General features: G+C 36.2%; 1 protein-coding gene across 2 annotated transcripts in view; it reads left to right on the forward strand.

Moving 5' to 3' along the window:
* Positions 1-956: 956 nt before the first annotated feature.
* The window catches only part of Tsen54 (tRNA splicing endonuclease subunit 54), a 108,280-nt gene continuing 81,834 nt past the window's right edge, over positions 957-27,402 (forward strand). For both annotated transcript variants that reach the window (XM_085818908.1, XM_085818909.1), the window contains exon 1: positions 957-1,144. In XM_085818908.1, coding sequence (XP_085675034.1) covers positions 1,083-1,144 — 62 coding nt within the window. In that variant the 5' untranslated portion in view covers positions 957-1,082. The remainder of the gene's footprint in view (positions 1,145-27,402) is intronic.

Genomic DNA, 27,402 nt, shown 5'->3' on the forward strand with positions numbered 1-27,402 from the left:
AATGCAGTCTCATGATACAGTAAGAAAAGAAGGTTAGCACTTTCTTCACAAGATATTTTTCTGATAAAGGTATTATTTATATAGTGATCTACAGGGAAATGTTTCCAGGACAGCGAACACCGACCTGAATTTCCCATAATAGAATATACCATTTTATCATCCCAAAAAACATTATGTTGTGAGTATTTTTTCGAAATCGAAATCGAGTCAAAGGCTAGGCGGCAATTAGTAGCCAACCGCTACTTTAACCGTCTCTGTTGGTAAATTGCCCTAAGGCGTTAGTACTTAAGTTTTTAATTAAGGCGATTTACGCCGCGTCAACTAGGCGAAACTTGTCAAATTTTGTGAAATGTAGGTGGGGTTGAGGGAGATGATTGGCAGGAGCCTGTCACGTGGGTGGTCACCCACCCAAGTTCAGACTCCGAGCAAAGCAGCTTATGCGTGCAATGAGAAATATTGGATATATTAATAATTATCACGTTTTGAAACAGGTTATCCAGATTGGAATAATTAAACTAATATCGCGATCTAAATGAAGACAAATGGCACAACTAAGTGCAACAGATTAGCTAAACAAAATATTCAAATTCATCCTTGCTGTAAAACACAGATTGGACAGTGGTAGTCACCCTCCCGTGAACTGCCCACAGCCAATGCATCTTGAAATAAGAGTATTTTTTAAAAACTATACATTTTAAATATCAGACTGGCTTGCTTTAAATCCTAGTAGATGAAGTGTTTATTTATTTAGCTGGAATAATGCAAACGATTCTATATTTACAGAAATTAAAAATAATGTTTATATATTCATATCTCATTCTTTTTCTCATCAGTAAATTACATTCAATTAATAAAAATTGCATGTTATTTCCAATTTTTTCTTGTACTTTCTTTCTTGCAATCATTTGACAATATCAATAATGAAAGCATTGCTATTTACTCTCTTCATATGGCAACTAGGCCTTTTACGCCATTCTGCAATTGCGAGTTGTTTATTGTTATTAGTAAAGGCCAAAATTTTTTTAACGTTTAGTTAAGTGTTACGAAGTACAGTTTAAAACTTCAGATATTTGAAGGTAGATATGGAACCTGTCAAAGAGAATCAAGATGAATCTGGTATTAGAATTGTTGCACCGTACCTAACGTAAGTTTTTAAAGAAGTTAAACGAAAACCAGTGTAAAAATATAGTAAATGTTATAATGTTTCTTCTTAAACTTTGAGTAAACGGAACGAATTATGACTTTCTAAGTAGGAAGCTTTGATTTCTGTTCGTTGATACTTATAGCAGTTTTTCTTTTGTGATTTTCCTTATCAACTGTATGCCGAAATAGTACTATGTCGAACTGCAAATAAACCTTAAAAAGTATACGGTGCAGCCTTGGCGCGACTTTAAAAATTATCGCCAACACCAAAAATGATCCAAAAAACGTCTATATATATATTATACACACATAGTATATATACTATGTTTAACTGTATATTTTCTTTGAATGACCCGTTAACTACTCATCGTATATGTCCCGTTTTTACTGCTCATCATAAAGTCGCCAAAAGTAGCCAAATCCTGTGTGCACCGGATACTAGGATTAAACCAAAATTTATAAACAATTCGATATTACTTAAATTGGTGCTTATGAGAGTTATATTGCGTTAGATTTCTATTTATTAAACATTTTGTTGTGGGTTTTACGGTTTCAGCTACTGTCATTTTTATTTCAGTTGCTTTGTGTTATAATCTGTGTCATTGTTTCCGAAACTTTCGCTGCTTACAGGAAATGTATTCAGATTTAAGATAGATTTTTGAATTTTTAATTAATTCATAATCAATTTTAACTGCTCTAGAGTAGGTAATGTTAATTAATATCTCAACTATTTGAAATTTGATTTTGGTAATATATTGATAAATATTTTTATATGGTATATACTGGCTTTTTTTTATAATCTGAGTATTCTGATGTCGGGACTGGATTCCTATATTCATATATGCATGTAGACCCACACATATATGCATGTGCATACATACATATATGAATCCCATACCAATAGTAGAAGAGTACAGTCCATTGGTTTGTCATGAATTTTAATTTACTAAAATATTCTAGATAATGGGCACTTTCTGATTAAGCCCAGCCTTCCATAAAGAATTGACTGTCGTAAGTAACTAATTTTTCGCCAGCCTGAGATGCGAAAGACAAGAATCATTTTCAAAAATGGTGGCACAATAAAAATTACTTAAAACAGAAAAAAAAAAAAAAAAACTAAAATTACTTAAATAATAAAACACTTTTCTTTTTGTACTCTTTTCATCATGTACACACCAATATGTTTTAGCTTCAGAGAACAACAGAGAATTGCAGAAGCTTGGCAAACCTAAGTTGCAAAAGATAACTGCCATTTTTAAAAATGGTGTCAAACTAAGAATTACTGAATATTCCACGGTATAATCTGCACTTTTAATGTAAAAAATAAGATTGAAATTTGTGGATGTGCGTTGTAAACCAGATTTTAAAATGATTAAAAATAAGTATAAAATCAGCATACAAAAGTTAGATTTTTACATGTACTTAAATGCTGTTTTAAAAGAAATGACATATACCTTATGAACTTAAAAATTTTTCTTTATCGGATAAGGTATAAAACTCTTCATGTTCATTCATCTTCCATTTTATCTTCAGGTACATCATCGAATTCTGTTTTGTCTTCACCAGCTCTGTTACTCTGATCCATAAATAAAGAATTATCATCTGTTCTATCTTTCACCAACACCTAACATCCACACTGCAGCACGATTTTCATTTTCTTTCACAAACTGAATGACTTTGCATTTGAAACCAGCACTGTGCTTTTTCATTTGACAGGAGCCACATTTACTTTTAAAAGTGCACTACAACTAGATCAACTGTATTGCAGTTAAAGGAAATGTGAATTGCTAAAGCTTTCAATGTTCACTTCAGAATCACAACTTCAAATGACTACAGAATGACTTTATCCATGTACACATCAACTGATTTTTCACTAAAAAGTCAAAGAAAATTGCCCAAAATCCAGTTCTTACTCTTGTTAAAAGTGCCAAACAAATAAGTGGGTGATTCTGCACTTTACTGGGCGAAAATATAGAAAAGACAAAGTCAAGGGTTAAATTCATCAATTCTAATGAGAATGCACTAGCGAAGTAAAGCTCTGCGGTTTATACGATTTCTGAGTAAGCTATTCGTACGAATTGAAATATTTCTTGCATTTAAACTTGCATTCCAAATTAAGATTTAACTTGAAATTAATGTAGATAATTACTGAGAGAATTAGATTTTTGTAGCATAGTTTACGCGAGATGAGATCACTTGGGATCACGTGATGTGAAATGGCGAATCAGGATGTTGTACCATGAAAGCAAAATAAATTCTTAAATTAATGTCTTTTTACAAATTTATCGTCTTTATCTATTGTCTTTCTACAAAATATTAAAATGTTTATGCCTTCGAAATAAAAATTTCTTAGAACTAACATTATTAACATTTTTTATGTGTATACTGTGTGTTGCAGCCAACAAAGTCTGCTTCCTGAGATTTGCGCCGGCGAAACAGAAAAGTAACAATGAAAGTTTAAAAAAATAAAATATGCATATATTTCCACAATAATATTGTATCTTCGAAATCTATTGCAGGCTATTTAATCATCCGGTCAGTTTTATATTTTATTTTCCGGATTCTTTTATGCACATAATTTCTACTAATAAGTTTAAGAGGTTATTTTTATTCTTTTTCTCTTGTTTAAGTGCAAAAAAAGTTTTCATGTAGGTAACCAAAGAAATGTAATTCTGAATTACATAACTGCAGGGAAACAAGATTTGTAACAAGCGCTTCTATGGCTTTGTAGCCTTGGCTACTAATTTTTAAAATTAATTTATGATTAGGAACAGCATGAATTATAAACAAATAGCTAAGTTTATTGCATTTTATTTTCCATCTATCGAAATACGACGCTACGAGCAACGTTTTGAAACCAAAACCTAGCAATCATAAATCAGAACTAGTCGCCATTCAGCATAAAAGAAATATAAATATAAATATGAACTACTTGTTGCCATTCAGCATAAAAGAAATATAAATATGAATATTAGCAAAATATTAAAGTTAATTTTATAAAATAATTAAACACATGAACAAATATATGAAATAAAAAATAATTATTTCTCATGCGATAACTGGGCCACTACACTACTCCCCCACCAGTAACTAAGTTACATTACGAAGATGGTGAAATAGCTAGTAACTAGTATTGCAGTGTTAACCACTATCAGAATAATTTAGAGTCAATCCTGGAATCTAACAGGTAAACGTATAGTTCTGCCTGTGCGAGAATGTTTTTGATTCACATCCGAATTTGGGTCCGGTGTCTGCAAATTAGTGTAGTCAGGTTGTATCATCTGAGAATTTTCCTCAGCTAAAATATATGCTGGTTTCAAGCGATCCAGGGATACATTAACATGTTTTCCTTTTATGCTAATAGCAAAATATTTGTCCTTGCGATCAATAACAAGAAATGGTCCTTCATGAGGAGGTTTCAGAGGTTTTTTTACCCAGTCTATTCGCTGAAACACATGAGAACAATTTTTTTATTTAAATTTATGTACAAAAATCCGTTCAGATGAATTTTCACAAGTGAGTCTCGGTCCAAGAACTTCCATCTGTTTCTGGAGTTTTAGCAAAAGTCTCTGATGCTGTTTGGCTACTTGGTTTGCTTAAAAACTCTCCAGGAAGTCTTAGACTCTTGACCATAAACTACTTGCGCAATAGAATGATTTGTATCTTCTTGAACAGCAGTACGCAAACCCAAAAGTACTGTTGGTAATGTGTCCGTCCAACATATGTTGTTGTGGGCTTTTAATGCTGTTTTTAATGTTCGATGAATGCGCTCAACTTTGGCATTACACGAAGGGTGGTAGGCAGTAGTGTGTTGTAAATTGATGCCACAGATTTTGGACAAAGCTCGTAATGTATCACTTTTAAATTGGGATCCACGATCACTAATGAATTTACTTGGCGTTCCGAAACGCGCAATCCAGTGGCTATAAAAGGCTCTTGCGACGTTCTCAGCAGAAATATTTTCTTAAGGAATTGCTTCCATAAAATTCGAAAATTTATCTATGCAAGTAAGACAATAAATATTCCCTTTAGATGGGGGAAGGGGTCCAATGAGATCAATATGGATGACACAAAATCTTCCTGGTACTACTTCAAACTCACCTAATTTTGTTTTGGTATGCCGACTGATTTTAGCTTTTTGGCAAGGAATGCAGGTTCTTGTCCACAACTGTACATCGTTTTAATGTTAGGCCAAATGAATTTTGATGTCATTTATTTCATAGTCGATTTTATTCCTGGATGTGATAAACCATGAATTCGCTAAAAGACGTGTTTTCTGAAAGCTTGAGGAATATACGGCCGAATATGTTTAGTTGATGTATCACACCACAAATATTTCCCTGAAGGTAGAGAACATTGCTTTAAATTTAAGGAAGTAGTGGTTTGCAAACTCTTCAGTTCTTCATCTTGAGTTTGTTCATCAGCTATTTTATCATAATCTATCGATGAAATTTCATTAACTCTAGATAATGTATCCGCCACAATATTATTCTCACCTTTTACATATTTGATATCAGTGGAAAACTGGGAGATTTATTGAAGTTGGCGAGCCTGTCTAGGTGCTGCTTTGTTAAGTTTTTGACGAAAGGCGAATATTAAGGGCTTGTGATCTGTGTAAATTGTAAATACTCTTCCTTCTAGATAATGCTTAAAGTATCTAACTGAAAGATATATGCTTAATAGTTCTGTATCATAGGTGCTATATTTTTGCTGAGTATCATTTAATTTTTTAGAAAAAAATGCTATTGGCTTTCCACGAGGAGTTTTCGTATTGTTGCAACACGGAGCCAATCGCCGTATCTGAAGCATCTGTAAATAACGCCAGAGATGGCTCAGAATTAGGAAAAGACAACAGTGCCGTGTTCACCAGGTCATTCTTGCAATTTTCAAACTGTTTTTCAGCTTCTTCAGTCCATTCGATTTTACGTTTGTCCCTCTTTTTAGCTCCCTTAAGATACGCACACAACAATGCTTGATTCTTTGCTGCTTCCTTTATACATACCTGCCAACCTCTAAAGATAAAAATTCAGAAGATTTCTCCCCCAAATTCAGAAGATTTCTCCAAAATTCAGAAGAACACGAAGAATTAATATCATGCTTTGATATTAAAAAAATAACAATTTATACAAATAGGAAAAAGAAAATTGTACTTGCATTAGTAAATCTCAATTAAGTAGTAACTAAAAAATTTATTAGGAAACATAAAACAAGAACTTAATGTTACACAAAAAAATTATTGCAATGAATTTAGAGTGCATTTTTTGGCTTCAGCCAAAAATTCTTTGGAAAATTTCCTGTCATAACAATTAGTTTCCTCATAACATTTAGCAATTAAAATGTTTTCTAGAGTTTTTGGTGAAATTGAAGAACGAAACATAGTTTTGTTTTTCTTCACAACACTGAAGACTCTCTCGCACTCAGCATTACTGTGTGGAATTACAGCTGCAGCTTTTTCTGCTGCCAAATTATATAAGTGGCATGGGCATCCAATAACAATTAATTCATTTTGTTCTTTTTTGAGGAAAGAGGCTACACCCTTTTTGTCACCCATTATGACATGAGCATTATCTGCACCAAATGAAATGCAGTTTGATATTGGGATGTTAAGTTGTTTCAACTCATTAATTACCAAGGAGGCAATATTTTCCCCCGTAGCGTTGTAAGGATCTTAAGTTTTACTAACGTTTATTTTATTTTAAATCTTTACTATCACTTCTTATTTTCTACTTCCGGCCAGAATTATAAGCGTGAAGGAGTTTATGCAAAGTTGTCTGGCGATCGCCAAGTATTTAAGTGTGGCCTTTTTGCCAAGCAGAAGAGAGGAAGCAGTGAGTTCGAAGCAGGCCGCTTACCTTAGAAGTTACGCAGTTGCTATTTGCCTTCCAGGCCAGAGGTTTTAATCCTCTTGATAAATTAAACGTATTGTAGTGTTCACAGTCTCTGTGCTACATACGCTTCCTGTTATTATAAGGCCAATCTTATTCTAAAGTTAAATTAGAGTTTAGTTTTATTTTGATATCTTTTACGTTAGACCCCGAGTGGAGGGTCATTGTATTCCGAAGTACGAAAGTCATGGTATATAAAGAAAAATAAAGGGTTTTGTATACCCTTCGTCTGTATCCTGTCTACTTACTACAATTAGTGAACATAGCTTTAGTAAGCTCTCTGTTCTAGTCAGGTCATTGTATGTTTCCGAAGAAGGTTAGAAGAAACTTTGAACCTGATAGTGGCGCCCGACGAAGAATAACCATGGCCGAGTTTCAAGAAGAACCTGTGCTGCCTGCAGAAACGGCTCAGAATCCAGAAATGCCAGCTGCCGCCCTGGAAGGATTTGGGTACATCGTCCAGACCATGCGCGCTTCGATGAAACCAGAAGCAACGTTTAATGGAAACTCACAGGTAACCAGTTTTTTGGAAAAAAATTGGATGACCACTTCATGCTCTACCCCGTGCACGAGTTTCAAAAAGTTACCTTAGCTACCAGCGCTTTGAGGGGCCAAGCGCTTAACTGGTTCAAATGTATCGGCAAAAGTCTCTTGGGTCAAGCAGGAAGTCCCACCTATACTTACGAAAATTTCAAGACTGCCCTACTAAAAGCCTTCCCTGTTGTAAGGGATCGTGCGAAATTAGAAACAGAACTTTTCAGTATATATCAACAAAGAATGGAAAACCTCTCGAGCTTTATTTTAAGAAAAATTCACGTTTTCAAGCTCTTGTATGGAAACCGTCCGGATCCTGAAATAATTCAAGTGATTTTGCCGAGGTTACTACCCCAAGTGCAAGACTTTATTGAATTACGAAATCCGACTACACTGGAAAAGTTATTTGAGCTAGCAATGCAGTTTGAAAGTAGAAGAACGGCGGACGTCGAAAGAAGACGCCAATATCAACAGCGAAACCAATTTGGTACGCCAAGACTACAGCAAACTCAAGCACATGGCTACGGAGAAAAAGCGAATCAGTGGGCAAGGAAACCCGAGCATTCAAAAACAGCCGGCGAACGTCGACAGTTCAATAGCAACCCAGGAAAAAAGTCTCAAGGCCAGTGGAGAAAGAAGGAAAGCACCGAAAGGAAAAATAATTTAAACTAAAACGGATTTCTGCTGACGAGAGGGTGCGGAAATCCGAAGGCCACGAAAACCCCTCTTCCTACAAGTTAAATACAGTAATGGTGAAAAATTTAACTCTTCCGAAGATTGAAGTCTTGGTAAATAATATCCCGGCCACCGCACTCCTGGATACCGGCGCGCAGTGTTCCTGTGTGGCAGAAGTCTTTTTTAGAAAGTATTTTCGCAAATACCGCATATATAATGCGGATAATACAACAGTATTAGCGGCGCAAGGAGAACAATGTAAGTGCGTAGGTAAAGTACCTTTGTACATCCGTATCAAGGACGAACAAGTAAAGGTGATGTTTTTTATAGTAAAGAATTTGCAAGCAAATTTAATCCTAGGAATAGACTTTCTTTCAGACGCACAAGCTACACTGGATTTTAATGCAGCGTCCCTTAAGCTGACGATGAAACCAGTGCATGTAGAAAAGGTTGAACCGCCAAGGTTAAATCTTGACCACCTGCCTAATGACGAGCAAGATAGAATCCGACAAGTGGTAAGTGAATTTGCTTCCTTATTTAGTGATATTCCAGGATTTACTCAGGTTACTAACCATAGTATTGACACCGGAGATGCATTGCCGGTTCGTCAAAAACCATACCGGTATGATAAGAATAAGGAAAAAATTATAGAATGGCATATTACCGATATGCTACGTAAAAAGATCATAACGCCTATCTCAAGTAGTTATGCTAGTCCGGTGGTTTTATGTAAGAAAAATAATGATTATCCTTTGGAGCATCCAAAAAGGTGGAGATTCGCTATTGATTACCGTAAATTAAATTCCATAACGAAATATCCGGTATATCCGTTACCGATCATAGAAGAAATTTTAAGGAACATAAAATCAACCAAATTTATGACGACTTTAGACTTAACGAATGGTTATTTTCAAATAGGGGTCAGGCCTGAGGACGTGCCTAAGACTGCTTTTATAACCAAGTCTGGCACTTATGCATTTTTGCGAATGCCGTTTGGCCTTTCAGGCGCCCCAGCAACATTTCAGCGATGCATGGACATTGTGTTAAGACCTGTTCTTGGAAAGTCCACATTTATCTATTTAGATGATATCATTATTACTAGTGGTAATCTCGACCAACATATACAGGATTTAAGACAGGTGTTTTCTTTATTAAATGAGGCCGGTCTAAAAGTTAATGTCGAAAAGTGCAAATTTGCAGCCCCTGAATTAAAATATTTAGGTTACAAAATATCGCAAAAAGGGATCGAGACAGATGAATCAAAAATAATCGCTGTACAAAAGTATCCGACTCCAAACACGGCAAAGAAGCTCTCTTCTTTTCTAGGACTTTGTTCATATTATAGGTCCTTTGTAAAAGATTTTGCGGCTATCGCTGAGCCATTGTTAAAATTAAAAAGGAAAAAGGCAAGATTCTCGTGGACTACCGAAGCCAATAGTGCTTTCGAAAAATTAAAACAAGCATTAACGCAAGCCCCTGTGTTGAAATTTCCTGAAAAGGATGAAAATTTAGAAATTTCAGCAGATGCTTCGGATTATGCGGTAGGAGCGGTACTTTCGCAAAATCAGCAGCCCGTGGCATTTTTTAGCCGAACTTTAAATCAAACACAAAGAAACTATTCCGCGACCGAGAGAGAGGCACTTGCAGTTCTGTTAGCAGTGCAAAAGTTCCGAGTCTATTTTGGAAAGGCGCCGATAACAGTATATTCTGATCATGCGGCGGTAACTAGATTGTACCCAGGGAAAAATTTATGCCCAAGGTTAATAAGATGGGCACTCAAGCTGCAAGAATATAATCTGGTAATCAAGCATACCCCCGGAAAGGAAAATATCGTAGCAGATGCCCTATCACGAATTAAATTAGACGAACAGGGTAATACCGTAAAAGTTGCAATGCTGACAGCGTGTACAATAAATTCCCGAGAAACTGTAATAACCGAACTGGGTAAGGATCCTGAGTTTGGAAGTATTTATGAGTATTTGAAGGATCCTGAAAATTTTAGCCACCAAGATATTGTGGCGATAAGAAATAGGGCGGCCCATTACGAACTAATAGATGGTCTATTATTCTACACAAAAACTACGAATTCCAACAACGAATTTCGACCTGTTATCCCAGCTAGTCTTAGATTAAATATCCTGCAAGAGCTCCATGACAGCCCTTTAGCTTCTCATGCTGGTATTCGAAAAACTATCCAACGCGTACGCGAGGCAGTCTACTTTCCTGAACTGCAAAAGTTAACAAGGGCGTATGTCCAGTCCTGCCCAACATGTCAAGCCGTTAATTATATTAATTTCCGCCCGGCCGGGTTTCTAAATAGTATTAAATCCGAATTTCCAAATGAAATAATCGGCATCGATTTATTGGGCCCTTTCCCAAAAAGTCAGTTAAATAAAAATCGCTATCTCCTTGTTATGGTTGATCATTTTAGTAAATGGACCGAAATTGTTCCCTTAAAACGAGCCTCCGAGAAATTAGTTACTGATTCTATTTTAAATAAATATATTTTAAAATACGGGGCGCCCCTAAAAGTTATATCGGATAATGGTCCTCAATTTGTAAGTAATATATTTGAAGACATGTGTCAAAAACTGGGCATACGTCATTTAAAAATGGTCCCGTATCGGCCGCAATCAAATATAGCGGAACGGGTCAACAGAAATATAGTGAAAATTATCCGTAGTTATGTTAAAAATTTTCATAAAAGCTGGGATAACTATGTCAATGAATTTGCTTTCGCCCTTAGGACCGCAAAACATGATACAACAGGCAAAACTCCTGCTGAGTTATTTCTAGGCAGAAAGGTTATAACACCGTTAGATAAACTATTTTATGTGCAACAAAGAGCCCCAGAATTTAAAATGGGTGATATAGAAAAACTAATAAAAGAAGCAAAAAAGAATACGGAAGTAGCACAAAGAAAACAGAAGTTATACTATGATCTGAAACGACGGGGAGTAACTTATAAAGTAGGGGATGAAGTTTTAAAAATTAAGCATTCACTTTCTTCAGCACCAGAAGATAAAACTGCCAAATTTTTTCCACGCTTTGAAGGACCATATGTTATAGAAAAAGAAATGGTGAAACCTGTTCCACAAATATGGATCAAATTAAACCCTACTTCGATCGTAATAAAATGAAAATCTTTTCAGGTCTTTTGCAGGATCCGGTACGGCAGACACCGCAGGTACAAGTTCCAGAGGTGGGAAAACGACAAGTACAAGGGCAAGCCAATGAGAGACAGAAGCAAGTGAAAAGAAAATTGCCCCGCGGAAAAACTGAAGGTAAAAAAAAAAAGAAGCCGTTCCACCGTCCAGAAAACAGAGTTCACAAATATCCCCAGAATGAAGAAGGGAGAAGGACGACGTATGTGGAAAGGACCAGGAGAAAGGACGGCAACTATAACCCGGCTGTGAAACGGAAGATTGACTCATCCGACAGAACTCTCCACAGCAAAAGTCGCCGAACTGCGGAAGGGCCATCAGCGGCGGAGGAAAAAGTACAAGAAAAATTTGAACGGCCAACAACGAGGTCCAAGCAGGATCACGACAGAAGTTTCCCGGTTCCACCAAGACCAGCTGCCTTCAAACAGCCAAGACCACAAGCAGATGACAGAAGGAAGATGTTCAAGGGTGGCCGTAGTGGTGAAAAACGGAAGCTTCCAGAGGAAAGCACTGAAGGGCGAGCCCGTACAAGAAGGAGGATCAACCAAGCTACTATCAGCTATACCTTTAAAGACTGGGCCCAGAAAAGGATGTCTGAATATTACAAAGATAAGTAAAATTTTATGTTACTTTACAAACTTAAGTTAATCTTTCATTCTTACTGCAAGTGGCAGATTTCAAGAAGTTTTACCTCATGCGAGGTCTACCTTTATCGCCAAAAGGGCGAGAAATGAGTTGTGACCGATTTTCTTATTATGTTTTTCAATTACTCGCGCGTAAAACTAAAGTTGATGTATAATAGCGTTGTGTAAAGACTTAAATATTGTAAAAAGTTATTGTATAAATTTTATTTAAAACATTCTAGCAAGAAAGAAGTTTTAGTCTGAAAGACTTTTTGAAATGTAGTATTATTTCAATGTAGAAAGAATTGGCACTTGCTTTGAAAAGAATAGAAGTTAACAATGTACTACTAATGTATGCTTTCAAATGTGTAAAATTAACGGCATGTTGATATGTTCTTGTATACATGTGAACTGTTATTTTGAATGTTAAGAAATACCGTGATATGGTAAAAGTGAAAGTAATGTTAAAAATTTGTTATTCGTGTGACTGTAAAGATTAAATCATGGTGAATATGTGTTAAAGGTTGAATGATGTAGTTAGGCTCTCTGACGCTACACTTTAGAGTTAGCCACTTTCAGAATAGTACCTCAGGGTCTAGAGTTGAAATTAGGGTGTGTTAAGAGGTCTCGTATGTTGAATTTTAACACGTTAGTGTTTTGATTGTAGGAGGAAGTGTGGCATACGTAGACAGAAACACATTCGTGGTTGGTGTTCTTTTACAACACATGTCAGAGAGCACGGGGAGAGATAATTAAAATAGTCATGAATGAAATAAGAATGTTAAGAAAAGTGTATTCTATATGTTATTTGCAATGTCATTCTGTAACATTTCATTAAACTAGTTTTCCTTCCAGATCTCTGGAAGGAACCAGAATTGAATAAAGCTCCTGTTTAGATGCAGTACAGATGAAAAAGAAAAAAAAGATTGTTGTATATCCCGGGAGCTGCTATTGTAACAAATTTCTTTCTTTTAAATTTTCTAGTTTCTAGCTAAGTTATGATTGTAAAAGGTTGGCCTCGCGTTAGTTTTTAGAGTTAAAAGTTTTCAACAAGGTCGTTTTAGACCTCAGTTTCAAACAAATTAACTCTGGCGGGAAGTATGTAAGGATCTTAAGTTTTACTAACGTTTATTTTATTTTAAATCTTTACTATCACTTCTTATTTTCTACTTCCGGCCACAATTATAAGCGTGAAGGAGTTTATGCAAAGTTGTCTGGCGATCGCCAAGTATTTAAGTGTGGCCTTTTTGCCAAGCAGAAGAGAGGAAGCAGTGAGTTCGAAGCAGGCCGCTTACCTTAGAAGTTACGCAGTTGCTATTTGCCTTCCAGGCCAGAGGTTTTAATCCTCTTGATAAATTAAACGTATTGTAGTGTTCACAGTCTCTGTGCTACATACGCTTCCTGTTATTATAAGGCCAATCTTATTCTAAAGTTAAATTAGAGTTTAGTTTTATTTTGATATCTTTTACGTTAGACCCCGAGTGGAGGGTCATTGTATTCCGAAGTACGGAAGTCATGGTATATAAAGAAAAATAAAGGGTTTTGTATACCCTTCGTCTGTATCCTGTCTACTTACTACAATTAGTGAACATAGCTTTAGTAAGCTCTCTGTTCTAGTCAGGTCATTGTATGTTTCCGAAGAAGGTAAGAAGAAACATTGAACCTGATAGCGTCTCCATTTAACAATGGGAGATGCAAAAGATGAGTTTTCATTTCATTAGAAACATCACAGAAATATGTGACAACGATGGGGTAAAGCTTCCAATCGCTGTCGTTGCTGCCATTGATTGACACCGAAAATGCTGAATTCTGGAGTGCAGCTATCGTTTTACTTTGTGCATCGCAGGCAATTTCGTTCACAATAGAAGATGTTTTCGTGCGAGCACAAGCGTATTTCTGAGCAATCTTGGAGTTGGAAAACATCCGTCTGAAAAGTTGACCGGCGTGATCAGCAGTGCTTAGCGGCACGTTGTGTTCCATGAGGAATGCAGTAAACAAACACTCTGCCAAAATGACATCGGCATCCGAATTCGTAGCCGAATTTGAAAAAAAAATCATACACTTTCTTTGACATTGTCGAAGCCGAAGCATTAACATTATGCTTTTTAGACTTAACATGCTTTACAAAGTCTCTTCTTCCACCGTGACTTATTATGAAGTCACACATGCACACGTTGCAAAATGCATAGTTATTTCCTTTGAAGGATTCTTTAATTGTTGGAAATTCGGCTTGGTAGGCAGGCCGAAAATATTGAGAATACGTTTTTTTTTTTTAACTCATTTCATAACAAATGACTTATTAAGAAAATTCGTAGCATGTGCAAACAAACAAAAAAAAAAAAAAAAACAGAATGCGACAATCCACTGTTACTTGCTGAGTCCGAGCTGAGTAATTCCCTTGCTGCTGAAGCGAACGCGAAAAAAATAATCTGGCGCCCACAAAGAAAAGAGTGGGAGAAACAAGTTCAGCGCATTGGATTGGCTGGTTAAGTGGCGAGTTGGGAGAAACTGCAGGTTATTGGATTCGAAGTAGTTGGTAGTTGGCGGTAAAACACGATGCAATTGCCGAAAATCGCTGAATTGGCAAAAAATTCTAAAATTTCAACAAAAATCACTAAAAACACTTGAAAAAGAAAAAGAATCGTAAAAAATGGATTACGATCCTAAAATCATAAAAACAAACGCATTTTCGTAAAAATTACGAAAAATTCGTAAAAGTTGGCTGGTATGTTTATATAACGACGATAAAAGTTAAGTATTTCAAGAAAAGTTCTAAGTTCATGAATTGTTTCTGGTCGTTTGTAGTTAGTAATAGCTTGAATTCTTTCTGGCAAAGGACGGGAACCCTTAGGTGTAATTTGGTAGCCTAGAAACTCAATTTGTGGAACAGCAAATACAGATTTGGAAACATTAATTCTTAACCGAAATGTATGTAATCTTTCGAAAACTAATTTAAGGTGATTTTCGTGTTCTTCATGGGTACTGGATGCAATGAGTATATCGTCTAAATAGGGAAAAACAAATTCTAATCCTCTAAAGACTTCGTGAATAAATCGTTGGAACGTTGCAGTAGCATTTTTTAAACCGAAACTCATTACATTAAATTCGTATAAGCCGAAAGGAGTGATGATGGCCGTTTTACATTTGTCTTCTTCTGCAATGGGAATTTGAAAATGAGCTTTCAATAAATCAATTTTAGAAAAAATATTTGTACCTCTTAAAATATGATGAAAATCTTCATTGCGAAGAATTGGGTACCGATCGGATATCGTCTGCGCATTCAGTTGTCGGTAGTCCCCGCAAACACGATATGAACCATCCTTTTTCGTAACAAGGTGCAAGAGGCTTGCCCACTGGGAGTTTGATGGACGAATTATTCCATTGTCAAGCATAAATTAAATTCCTCTTTAGCTATAGCTAAGCGTTTTGGATCGAGCTGTCGTGCCTTTGAATAAACGGGTTGACCATCAGTCGTAATAAAATGTGTAACACCATGTTTAATTTGTGTAGGAAAAAGGTTAGGTTTAGAAATTTCGGGATATTTCGACACTAAATCGAAAATTTTTATGGATTTATTTAATGTGGTTACTGAGTAATCAGTGGAAATAGCAGCGATATCACATTGGACACAAAGCTGTGTTACACCATCAATTAATTTGTTCTTATTTACATCGATAAGCAATTTATATTTATGTAGAAATTCAGCTACTAAAATACCTTTCATGACATCGGCAATTATGAATGGAAATTGAAAATCACGACGTAATCCCAAATCAAGAGTTAGCGTTTTTATTCCATATGTGGAAATATCTGTGCCATTAGCTGTATACAGTTTGTATTCAGTTTTACATTTATTCTGTGAAGTAGCAGGAATTATGCTTACGTCAGCTCCGCTATCAATAAGAAAGTGCAAATTTGATCTTCGATCCCGAACGAATAAACGAAATTTGCGACAATCCTTCATATTTTCTGCAGAAGCGTTTGCCGCTGAACCTACTGCAGATTCGAGTTTTCCTGGTTTTTGGAATCGTTTTTTACCCAAGCGCACGGAGGCTGGCATTTCTCTGGAATACATTTTGCTCCAAATCGAAAATGATAATAACAATCTTTGCCAGTAGGGTCATATCGTTTACGAGACCAGCTTCGAGATTGTGAACGTGAATTACGTAAATCCGAGTCCCTGCGTGTTGAGTGAATGGATATTTGATCAATTTTGTGTTCGAGAGAGGTAATTTTTTGCAACAAATTATTTGCGGGAACGGAAGGAGCATTAGCACTAAATACTTCTGGTTTCCGATTCATATCACTAATTTTATCTGCCATAGACGCTAACTTGGTTACATCTTCATCACTAACTAATGATATATTTTTTATTGAGTCAGGTAGCTTCTCCAGCCATAAAGTTTTGATTAGATTTTCAGACACATCTGTAGTAGCAACTGATCTCAACTTCTGCAAAAGTTGGCTTGGTTTCATGTCTCTAAGTTCGATACCAGTAATCAAACGTTTAATCCGTACATTTTCACTTTCTTTGAATAAATGTAATAACCTGATTTTAGCATACGAATATTTTATGGCACTATCGTTCGTTACAATGTCCCAATATTTCCGACGAACTTAGGTTCAAGCTGTGAAACTAAATAATTAAATTTTATTTCTTCTAAAACGATATTTCTAATTCTGAACTGAGCTTCAACTTGAAAAAAACCATATTTGCGGTTTATCAGTCCAAAAAGGAGGTATTTTTACACTCACCTTATGAAGCTCCGATGACTGCATCGTATCTTTCATAGCAGTTTCAGAAGAGTCATTTGTTGACATTTCAAAAATTAATCAGGGTCACCACGATGTAGCCTTGGCCACTAATGTTTAAAATTAATTTATGATTAGGAACAGCATGAATTATAAAAAAATAGCTAAGTTTATTGCATTTTATTTTCCAGCTATCGAATTGCGACGCTACGAGCAACGTTTTGAAACCAAAACCTAGCAATCATGAATCAGAACTAGTTGCCATTCAGCATAAAAGAAATATAAATATGAATATTAACAAAATATTGAAGTTAATTTTATAAAATAATTAAACACGTGAACAAATATATGAAATAAAAAATAATTATTTCTCATGCAATAAGTGGGCCACTACAGCTTTTCACGATGTTATGCAATTGTTTAAATTTCAGAAAGCTACCAATCAAATAGAATAGGATAAGGTTATTTTAATCTGTCTGGATTTGTTCATGAAAAGTTAAATCCTAAAATATTATTTTGGGGCAATTTTAACATTGTCTATAACAGTGGTTTCGAACTGGCGGCCCGCGAAGAAATTTGATGCGGTCGGCGAATGTATTTCAGTTATGCATTTATTGCAAATTCAGAGATGCAAAGATTTCTATGTTTTACTTAATTGAAGTTTTAGTTTATTTTACATTCATTACTATTAAACATGAACATGAATAACACGTCAGAAAATATCTTATTCAACAATTTGAAGATACAACTTTAATAAACTTTTATTTTTATTTATTTATTTATTTTTTTGTGTGAAAAAATAAAGAAATGGTCATGTTTTGGCTAATGGTTTAGATTTTTTACTGATATACCCAACTTTTAATTCACAAAATCCTCTGTATAAAGAAATCAATGAAATATGTTTGACGTAGAAAAACAGCAGTGCAGTCAAAAGTCGTTAATTCGGACACCCATAATCCGGACCTCAAAGCTACAAACTTTCTGCGCATCTCGACGCATGCACATAGGCGTTTACGCATGCGCATAAGACCTTTACGGCCGCACATGTGTGTGTGCGCATAATACGTTTACGCATGCGCGTTTAATGTATAACAGACGGTATAAGCTAAAATTATCTAATTATCAATTTCAGTTAATGTTGCAGATTGCGTTGTTCCTTAATCTTCAAGTTCGACCTGGCTTATTATTTTTTGCAGACTGTTAGAGCAATTTTATAAAAGTAAGCTTGAACTTTTGATTATGTCAAATAGAATTTCCGATGCTAGAGCTCCCAAAGGATCCACAAAGCGAAAGTATGTTTCGATGTCCATCAAACAAAAAGTGGAATTGCTGCAAAAAATGGATAAAGGCATATCCTGTTTCTTTAACCATTCCGAAATCTGTTTATCAATATCACGCTGCTCTGCGGCGGGGGTGGCGGAAGCCGCGGCACACAATGAATTAGAAGTTTATCTGTCAGCACTATCCTTATCTTCAGGGCAGATGTTTTTATTTTATTTGGCTTAGAATTCCTTACTAAATGTAGTATTTCATCTCGATGTACTCCGTCTTTGATATGATTTAAATCAAATTCCTCATTATAATTCGCTTCTGATAGTGAAGAAAGTGACACAGAGGTTATTGAAAACGAAAAAATTTCGATTGACAAATTACTTGGTATTCTCGACACAGCAATTATAGGACTTGAACAGCGGAACTTTGTATCTGAATAAGAAATTATGTCTGTTTATAGGGTACAACTCTGATATACGCCCTAATTTCACCAAATGTGGCGATATGTGTTCTGTGCTGGTTTTTGGTGCGATTGCGTGTTGTATGGCAACCCTGTTGACGTTGAAAAATCTTTCGCTGGAGTTCGTTGGTTCCCGTCATGCTTTGTGTCTGAGAAGCTAGGGGGGAAAGATTTAATGGTAAAAGTTGTTGAATTGAAGTTCGGCATAAGGAAATATCGTCGTGGCCATCCTGTTAAGAGTCAATGGGTATTTGGAGGTGTGGAAAGAAGGTATGGGAGATTATTTTTAGTGGCTGTGAGGATAGAAGTAGGGATTTGTGATTATTTGTTATTTTATTTATGAACCATAGTATGAATTTTCTGGATAGTGTGTCTGGCTGTCATATAAATATGATAGTGATTACGTGGCGGTATGAAATTGGTGTTTCTGCTGTTCGAAAAAGCATTAATGGTAAGTGCATTTTATTTTATTCTTGTTCTTATTTTGTAGAATGTTATGTTCATTGTTTTTTTAGTATGAATTTCTGTCGTTATTGTTGTTCTTTTGAATTGTTTGAAATTTATTTTAGTTATTTTGTTGATTAGTGTGTACCGTCTAAATAGTGCAATTCGTAGATGTTTTTTAAAGTTGAAACAGAATGTTGTGTACATGGTATTCTTTGAAATTTATTGTTATGTTAATTTATTAAAGTGAGGTGTGCAGTTTGTAGATTTGTTCATTGCTTACATTGGGCCATTCGTAGATGTTTTTTTAAGTTAAAACATGTCGCTGTGTACGTGGATTCTTGTCAAATATTTTTGGTTAGAAACTTTACGTTTTTGCTATCTAAATTTTTAGCTTAAATCATGTGTTTAAAACGTAGTTTTTGCCTGTACGAAAACCGCGTTTTTGGAGACATTTTAGGCTTAAAAGTTCGAAATGTAGACAAAAAATTTAGATAGTAATATGGCTGCGTGAAGTTTCTCGCCAAAAATGTTTATCAAGAAATTTGGCAATTTCAGGCCGCATATCAGAGTAGTTCCGTTTATAGAATTAAAGAGAAAGTATTATCACATAAAACGAAGCAACTGAAAGAACTTACATTGAAAGAAATGTTGGTACTTTTCCGTTTCGTCGGCGCAAATCTCGCCAAGCAGACTTTATTGGCGACAACGTACAGTATACACATAAAAAATATTTAAAAAAATGTTAGTTCTAAGAATTTTTTATTTTGAAGGCATAAACATTTTAATATCGCTTAAAATTTTATAAAAAGCCAATAAATGAAGACAATAAATTTGTAAAAAGACATTAATTTAAGAATTTACTATGCTTTCATGGTTCAACATCCCGATTCGCCAGTTCATATCACGTGACCCAAGTGATCTCATCTCATGTAAACTACTCTACAAAAATCTAATGCTCTTAGTAATTATCTACATTAATTTCAAGTTAAATCTTAATTTGGAACACAAGTTTATATGCAAGAAATATTTCAATTCGTACGAATAGCTTACTCAGAAATTATGTAAAACCGCAGTGCTTTACTTCGCTAATGCATTCTCATTAGAATTGATGAATTTAACCCTTGACTTTACCTTTTCTATATTTTCGGCTTCGGGTAAGCGCTGTGATTGCATCCTAATTGACTTAATTATCGAAAATAGCCTTAGACATAAAACTGTACTATCTGATAAAAATCCTATGTAATTATATGCCAGTATTGAAAGAAACAATCAATCTGATAAGAAAAAGCTGCGACTTGTTTCGAAAATGAGGTGTAAAAGGTTACCAACGAGAATATTCCGTTTGGCATCGTTTGTACCATTATTGGCGACTTTATCGCTTGCGCCGGCATAACGGAAAAGTACCGAAATGTTTAATAAAGTAAGCAAATAAATATTAAGCTTTTTTAAAAAAAATTTTGATACCCTTTAGATCATAATTGTTCTTTATTTCATAAATTACAGTTTCATATTTTTAATTTTATAATTTCTGCATGCCATCTTACCAGATTTAAATTGATGATCTATAATCTGGAAAAATCGATAATCCGGAATCGCCGATGTCCCGACGAGTCCGGATTAACGACTTTTGACTGTATAATGTTTGTTTAGTATTTTATATTAACGCATTAGCATTTCAAAGTCCTATTACCTTTTTATTGCATTTTCAATAATTATATTTGAATGAAAATTTGATTATGAGGGGTTAAAAAACTTCTTTTATGATATACTGTGTCTTTCAGTGTTTGAAGGGTAAAATTGTTGTAAACTGGTAGTTCGTCTCAGAGTCAAGCCATGGCTAACAGTCTTCCCTCTCCTTAAGCAAATAGAACAGGAGTGCTTTTGATATTCTGAATAATCCTAATCGTATTTATACGTGTGGACATAATTAGAAAAAAGGCATTTGGTTAGATTAAACAATAAATTAAAAAAATATATATAATTAATAAATTAAATATATATATATATATATATATATATTCATATTAAAAGTACAATTAATTTATTTAGAAATTAATTCTTGTTTATTATGGCTAGACTTCCATATATTTAAATATTAAGTAGATAATTAAAAACATTTTCATTCTAATTAGAAATTATGTCAAAATACGAGCAAAAAGGTAGAAAAAGAGCATATTTTATTCTATAAAAATAAATCATTTTATTCTGATTAGAAGTGTAATTAATTTATTCAAGTCTATAATTAAAAATTTTTAATTAATTTATTTAGAAATTAATTATATGTAAATGCACATGGGATAATGTGAACCATAAGTACGGGAAAGGAACATATTTTCTAATTTTCTTGTATGAAAATAAAATTATCTTATTCTAATTACAAGAGTAATAAATTTATATTTATTTAGAAAATAATTAAACAGCGAATTCAAAACGTCTACTGACAAAGTCATGCGATCATCAACACAAAGATTTAACTGTAAAGTCACGACACCCAACGCAAAGTATCAATCATGTAGAAAAAAAATATCCCTTTGCTTTTTCCCTCCCTATCTTACTTAACATCTGGGCTAGCAACCTAAACACTCTTCCGTTTGGCACCTATCGCCCAAGTTGGCGAACACAATTTCTGGAACCTCGCCAGAGTATCCCCAAACAATAAATAATTGCAGAAATTGGCATTGATGCAAAAATTTTAATCCATAAAATTTTATTATTTACAAATTACAAATTCATGGAATGCAAATTTTAGTGCTGGGTTGCTGCTGCTACAAATGCTACTGTTGAACAAAATTTTGTTTTTCTGAAGAAATGCATTGTTTTCATTTTCATCAGGCACAAACGTCACAGTTCCATTATGATTCCTTGCAAGAAAAAAAGGAAATGCACATGGTGCAACAAAGATTGCAGCTGCTTACTTGCTGTGCATGTGTACATGCAGTGGTTGTCTTGTAAATATATTTTGGTTATCTCGTGAGTTGCCTGTTTTAGTGACATAGTTTGTGTGGATTTGCCTGGTTAATTCTATTCAGGTTTTGCAGATAGTCTGAAAGTTCCAGAACATGTGATTGTGAAGTTAATAAAATAGAAAAAAAAAGCTTGTTGCCAAATTTTTTATATTTTTCTTTTGTAATGACCTTCTCAGAAATGTTTCTGCATTGGCATGAAACACGCAGCTACCTATCAGCACATGGATGAGAAACAAGCAGTTACCTATCTGTGCATGCACAAGAAACAGAGAAAACGCAAGAAAGAAAATGAACGGTTGTTTGAATTGGAGAAATTAAAATTGCAACCTAGTAGTATTGCTAGTAGAGCGAAATGTATTATGGTATTTTCTTCTGTGGATGCAGAAATTCATAAGTTAGAACTGAACAAGTTAGTTTCTAATTTTTATCCTAAAACAGCCAACATGGTTTATTTCCGGACTTGTTTGAAAGGCAGTTAACCTTTCTGAAGCTAACGGTTTCAAAATGGGTAGTCTATTTTGTTGGTCATCTGCCAACTGGTGTTGCAAAACTAAATGCAAAAGAATCTTTTGGCAATGCCCAGGATTACCAGAAAAATAAACAAATTCAGTTAGAGTATATTTAAGCTTGCCCCTTAAATGATCACTTGTTTCATTTATTGCAAGTTGTTGTTTCATTTATGGTAACCTGAGTAGTTGAATGTTATGGAAACCCTATTATGACGTCAGGGGCTAGAGGGGGGCAAGGGGGGACATCTGTCCCCGGGCGCAGAATCCAAGGGGCGCTAAACTGATGTTACGACATTGTAGAATTACATGTTTTCCATCCTTGGCAAGCAGTAGGGGGCACGAAATCTTCAGTTGTCCCTGGGCGCTGAAAACCCTAGCTACGACTCTGTATAACGTAATTGGTTGCATGACTGCAGTGAATTTGAATGATGGGAAAATATTTGTAAGGGCTTGTGTGTTGGATGTTGATTAGGAAGTATATTGGTTATTTTGTGGTTTACACGATAAAATGGCTGAATGTGGTAAGATTAATTAGAATTTCTGTACGATTTGGAACGAAAAGGAAAAAAGCATTAATTGACTGGTGTATAAATGATGGTTTACTTAGTAGCCATTACAAGTGTCTTGTTTGTACAAAGGAAATGTGTATGGTCAAACGTTGGAAGATATCGGCACAACGTAGGTTATTTTTTACTCTTCGTTTTGTGAATTTGTGTGGTGACGCCACTATACAGATTCTAGTTCAGATAATTTTAGGAAGCTTCTGAATGCTGTTAAGGAATTTTGTTTGATTGAAGACATGGGAATTTCTAAATAAGGTAAATAGATATTCCCTTTGTGTAGTGCTAAGATGAATTTTCTTCTTTATGTTATTTCATTGTTTGATTTAAAATGTAGTTTATTGAGATTATATATTTTTTGTTTGGCTGTAGTGTAGAATTGGCTGCTCCTTTGACTTTTAAAGTGAAAATAGTAGATTGTTGTGTACATGGACAAAGTCCAGGGAGTGCGCAATGCCATGTTTGTGCAATTCTCTGAAAATAGGTTGAAGAATTGCACAAACTCAGTGTCCATATACCCCCCCAATCGCCAATTTTCACCAGGGAGCACTTGTAAATGTATTTTTACCACAAATTCTGTTAGAGGACTTCCCCTCAGGGGGCTCACTTTTGTGAGTATGGGTGTGGCAATCCCGAGGTACCCTAGCCCTTCAGGGGATCATCTTCTTGGTGAGACGGGTGTCACGATCCTGGAGCCCCAGTGATCTATCCTCTTTTCCGTCTCCTCTCCTCTTTGCTGGAACTTTTCCCTTCTCTTCTCCCTCGTGGTTTCTCTCTACGGAGTTTGGGGCTCGTCACGAGAGACTGGGACAGCCCTTGTGTCTAGTCTTCGAGTGGCGAGAAAACTGCCCACGTGTTTGCCGTGCGTGGAGACCCGTGTCGCTGGAAAGGAGGGTCCTGGTAGTTGAGGGGTGAGGTACTGTCCCCAACACACTGCTTTGGCCTCTGCTTCAGCTAAACGGGAGGCACCTTAGTCGTCCTCACGGGTGTCAATCGGCTGGTCACTAGTCCTTGTGTCAGTGGCTTGGGGTCAAGCTCTCGGGAGTACCTGCTTTCGGGAAAGCCGACTGTGGGGCTTCAGTTTGCGTATAGGTCCGGCTAGCCCTAACACAGGAATCTGTGTTCCCTTGTTGGGCTCCGTGGTGGGCGGGGCCGTCGGACCCGAATCATTTTTTCTTTCACTATGGCTTCTTCACATATATACCTAATTAAAGATTTCGAGGTCACTCCCGTCACTCAACCTAGTTCTGAAAGGTCTACTACTAAACCAGTAACTCAACCTAGTTCTGAAACGTCTACTGCTAAACCAGTCGCTCAACCTAGTTCTGAAACATCTACTGCTAAACCAGCCACTCAACCTACTTCTGAAAAGTCTACTGCAAAAAAATTACGCACAGATACAAATGAAAAAAATCATAACAATAGCCCCCGTTTCCTAGTCATTTCTAGTCCTTCTGGCGAGCTGCATAAGATGTCTCCTTTCATAATAAATAAATATATTCATTCTTGTATTGGTGAGCCGAGAAATATAAAGCGTCTCCGCTCCGGAGACTTCCTTATTGATACAATCTCAGCCACCCAGTCTGCTTCTTTACTACAAATAACTAAACTTGGGCAAGCGAATGTCACTGTAACAGCACATAAGATACTGAATTATTGTCGTGGCGTAATATCGGAATTCGACCTTCTGTATGTTCCTGAAGAAGAGATCGCTTCCGAGCTATCCGACCAAAATGTCTGCGGTGCTAGGCGGATCAAGATGCGTAAGGAAGGTAAGTTGATCGATATGAAACACGTGATCCTTACCTTCAGCACGCCTGATCTGCCTAAGAATATTAAGGCTGGATATTTAAATTGTCCTGTAAGACCTTATATTCCGAACCCTATGCGATGCTTCCAATGCCAGCATTTCGGCCATTCTAAGACGTCTTGTCGTGGCAGCCTCACATGCGCCCGATGCTCACAGATTGGCCACGATTCTGAAAATTGTACCACTGCGCCTCTTTGTATAAATTGCAAGGGTGAGCACCCAGCATTTTCATGCCTCTGCCCAAAATGGAAATTGGAAAAAGAAGTGCAGACTGCAAAGGTTATGAGGAACATCTCATATGCCGAAGCCAGAAGATTAGTCCAAAGCACACAGCTACGACCAAATACATCTTACGCCAATGCTCTTAAAAGATCTCGCTCTGTTGCTACCCAAACATCAGTTAGTATGCAGACGCCACCAAACAAAACTCAACAGACTACAAACAACAAGAAGAAAGAAAACCCAACCCATACAGTACAAAATAAAGAAATAGTAATTCAAAGCAAACCCAAAACTACCACACGAAAAGAAACAAATAAAAATAGAAGTTCCAGCAATAGCGCTCTTGATGGAATGGTTTCTGAATCTGCGGATTCAGACAGTATGGAAGTAGAAGAGGGTCTGAAAGTTCCCAAGCATCTACTTCCACGAAAAACCAAACAAGAGCACAGAAAGAACAAAAACTATTCATAATGGCCACCCTCGTATCATGGAACTGTCGCGGTTTCCACCGAAATCTGCTCGATATCAAAGCTATAATCAATGTTCATCAACCTTTATGCTTCGCAATACAGGAAACAAATCTAAAACCGGAACAACAAGCAAAACTTCGGAGGTTTTCTTTCGTCAGGAAAGATAACATTGCAGGTGAGCGTGCCAGTGGAGGTGTAGGTCTCCTCACCTCACTGGATTATCAGACAAATGTGCTTTCTTTGACGACATCCCTCCAAGTTGTCGCTACTCAAACAAATTTTGATATTGTTGTTACAGTCGTTTCTCTGTATTTGCCTCCAAATGAGCATATTGATCAGCAAGATTTAAATGGTCTTTTAGAGCAGCTCCCTGAGCCTTTCATCATAATAGGAGATTTTAACGGCCATAGTCCGCTCTGGGGTAGTAAGGATACTAATTGCCGAGGAAGACAAATTGAGCAGATGATCGAAGATCATAGCCTTTGTCTCCTCAATAATGGGCAAGATACTTACTTCCATGAGCCTTCAAAAACATTCCATGCTCTCGACCTTGCCATCTGTTCACCATCTCTGTTGCCTTTTTGCACTTTTAATGTGGGTAAAGATCTTTACAACAGTGATCATTATCCCATTCTTGTGTCTCTTGCACGAAGAGGAGCAAACCCCATGTCGAGATCCCCTCGATTCATACTGGACAGGGCAGACTGGGAAATCTTCTCTTCCATTGCAGAGCTCACAGATGAAATGGTAGAAGATGCGCATATCGATGACGCTGTTGAAGCTGTTACTAATACTATTATTCAGGCAGCTATGCTCTTCATTCCTAGAACATCAGGAAAACTACTAAAATATTCAAAACCATGGTGGAATCGCGACTGTCATGATGCACTGAAAAAACAGAAAAAAGCATGGGGTATTTTTCGTAGATATCCTACTCTGCGAAACCTCATAGCCTTTAAAAGAGCCAAAGCAAATGCACGAAAAGTAAGAAGGCAGAGCCAGAGGGATTCCTGGATTTCATATGTGTCGTCAATAACATCCTCCACGCCTAGCAAGCGGGTTTGGGAAAGAGTTCGAAAAGCATGCGGCATATATAAAGACCACTCACTTTCCTTTTTGGAAAAAGATGGCCGAGTGATTAGCTCCATAGAAGAAATTGCGAATACTATCGGTGAGACATTTGCTGCCGTTTCTTCCAGCAGAAACTATTCACCTGCATTTCTCTCTATCAAGCAGCACTCTGAAATAAATCCCATTGCATTCAACTTGTCCAAATCTGAGACTTACAATAGAGCATTTACTATGCTGGAATTAAAGAGAGCTTTATTGCAGACACATAGGTCTTCTCCTGGTCTTGATGGCGTGAATTACGAAATGCTAAAACATCTGTCCTATAAGTCACTGACTGCCCTCCTCACTCCTTACAATAGAGTGTGGAAGGAGCGTATTTTTCCCAGTGCGTGGAGGAGAGCTGTGGTAATTCCTATTGCTAAGCCAGGGAAAGATCCAAGGAATCCATCGAACTATCGGCCAATTGCCCTTACGAGTTGCGTATGCAAACTGTTTGAAAAGATGGTAAACAGCCGCCTAGTCTACTTCTTGGAAAAGAATGATATTATATCGCCTTATCAGAGCGGTTTTCGAAAGGGAAGAACAACTGTAGATAACATGCTCCTCTTAGAGACATCTATTCGAAAAGCATTTGTCAGAAGAAGCCACCTTGTCTCGATATTCTTCGATATTGAAAAAGCTTATGATAAGGCATGGAGATACGGTATACTCCGGGATCTTCACGAGAGTGGCTTGCGCGGCAACCTACCAATTTTCATTCAAAATTTCTTGAAGACTAGAACTTTTCAAGTAAGAATTGGCTCTGTTTTTTCAGATGTTTTTGAACAGGAAGAGGGTGT

Source organism: Stegodyphus dumicola, chromosome 6, assembly GCF_044657685.1.
Source record: "Stegodyphus dumicola isolate Sdum_Otavi_A_Nest chromosome 6, ASM4465768v1".
Taxonomy (NCBI): Eukaryota; Metazoa; Arthropoda; class Arachnida; order Araneae; family Eresidae; genus Stegodyphus; species Stegodyphus dumicola.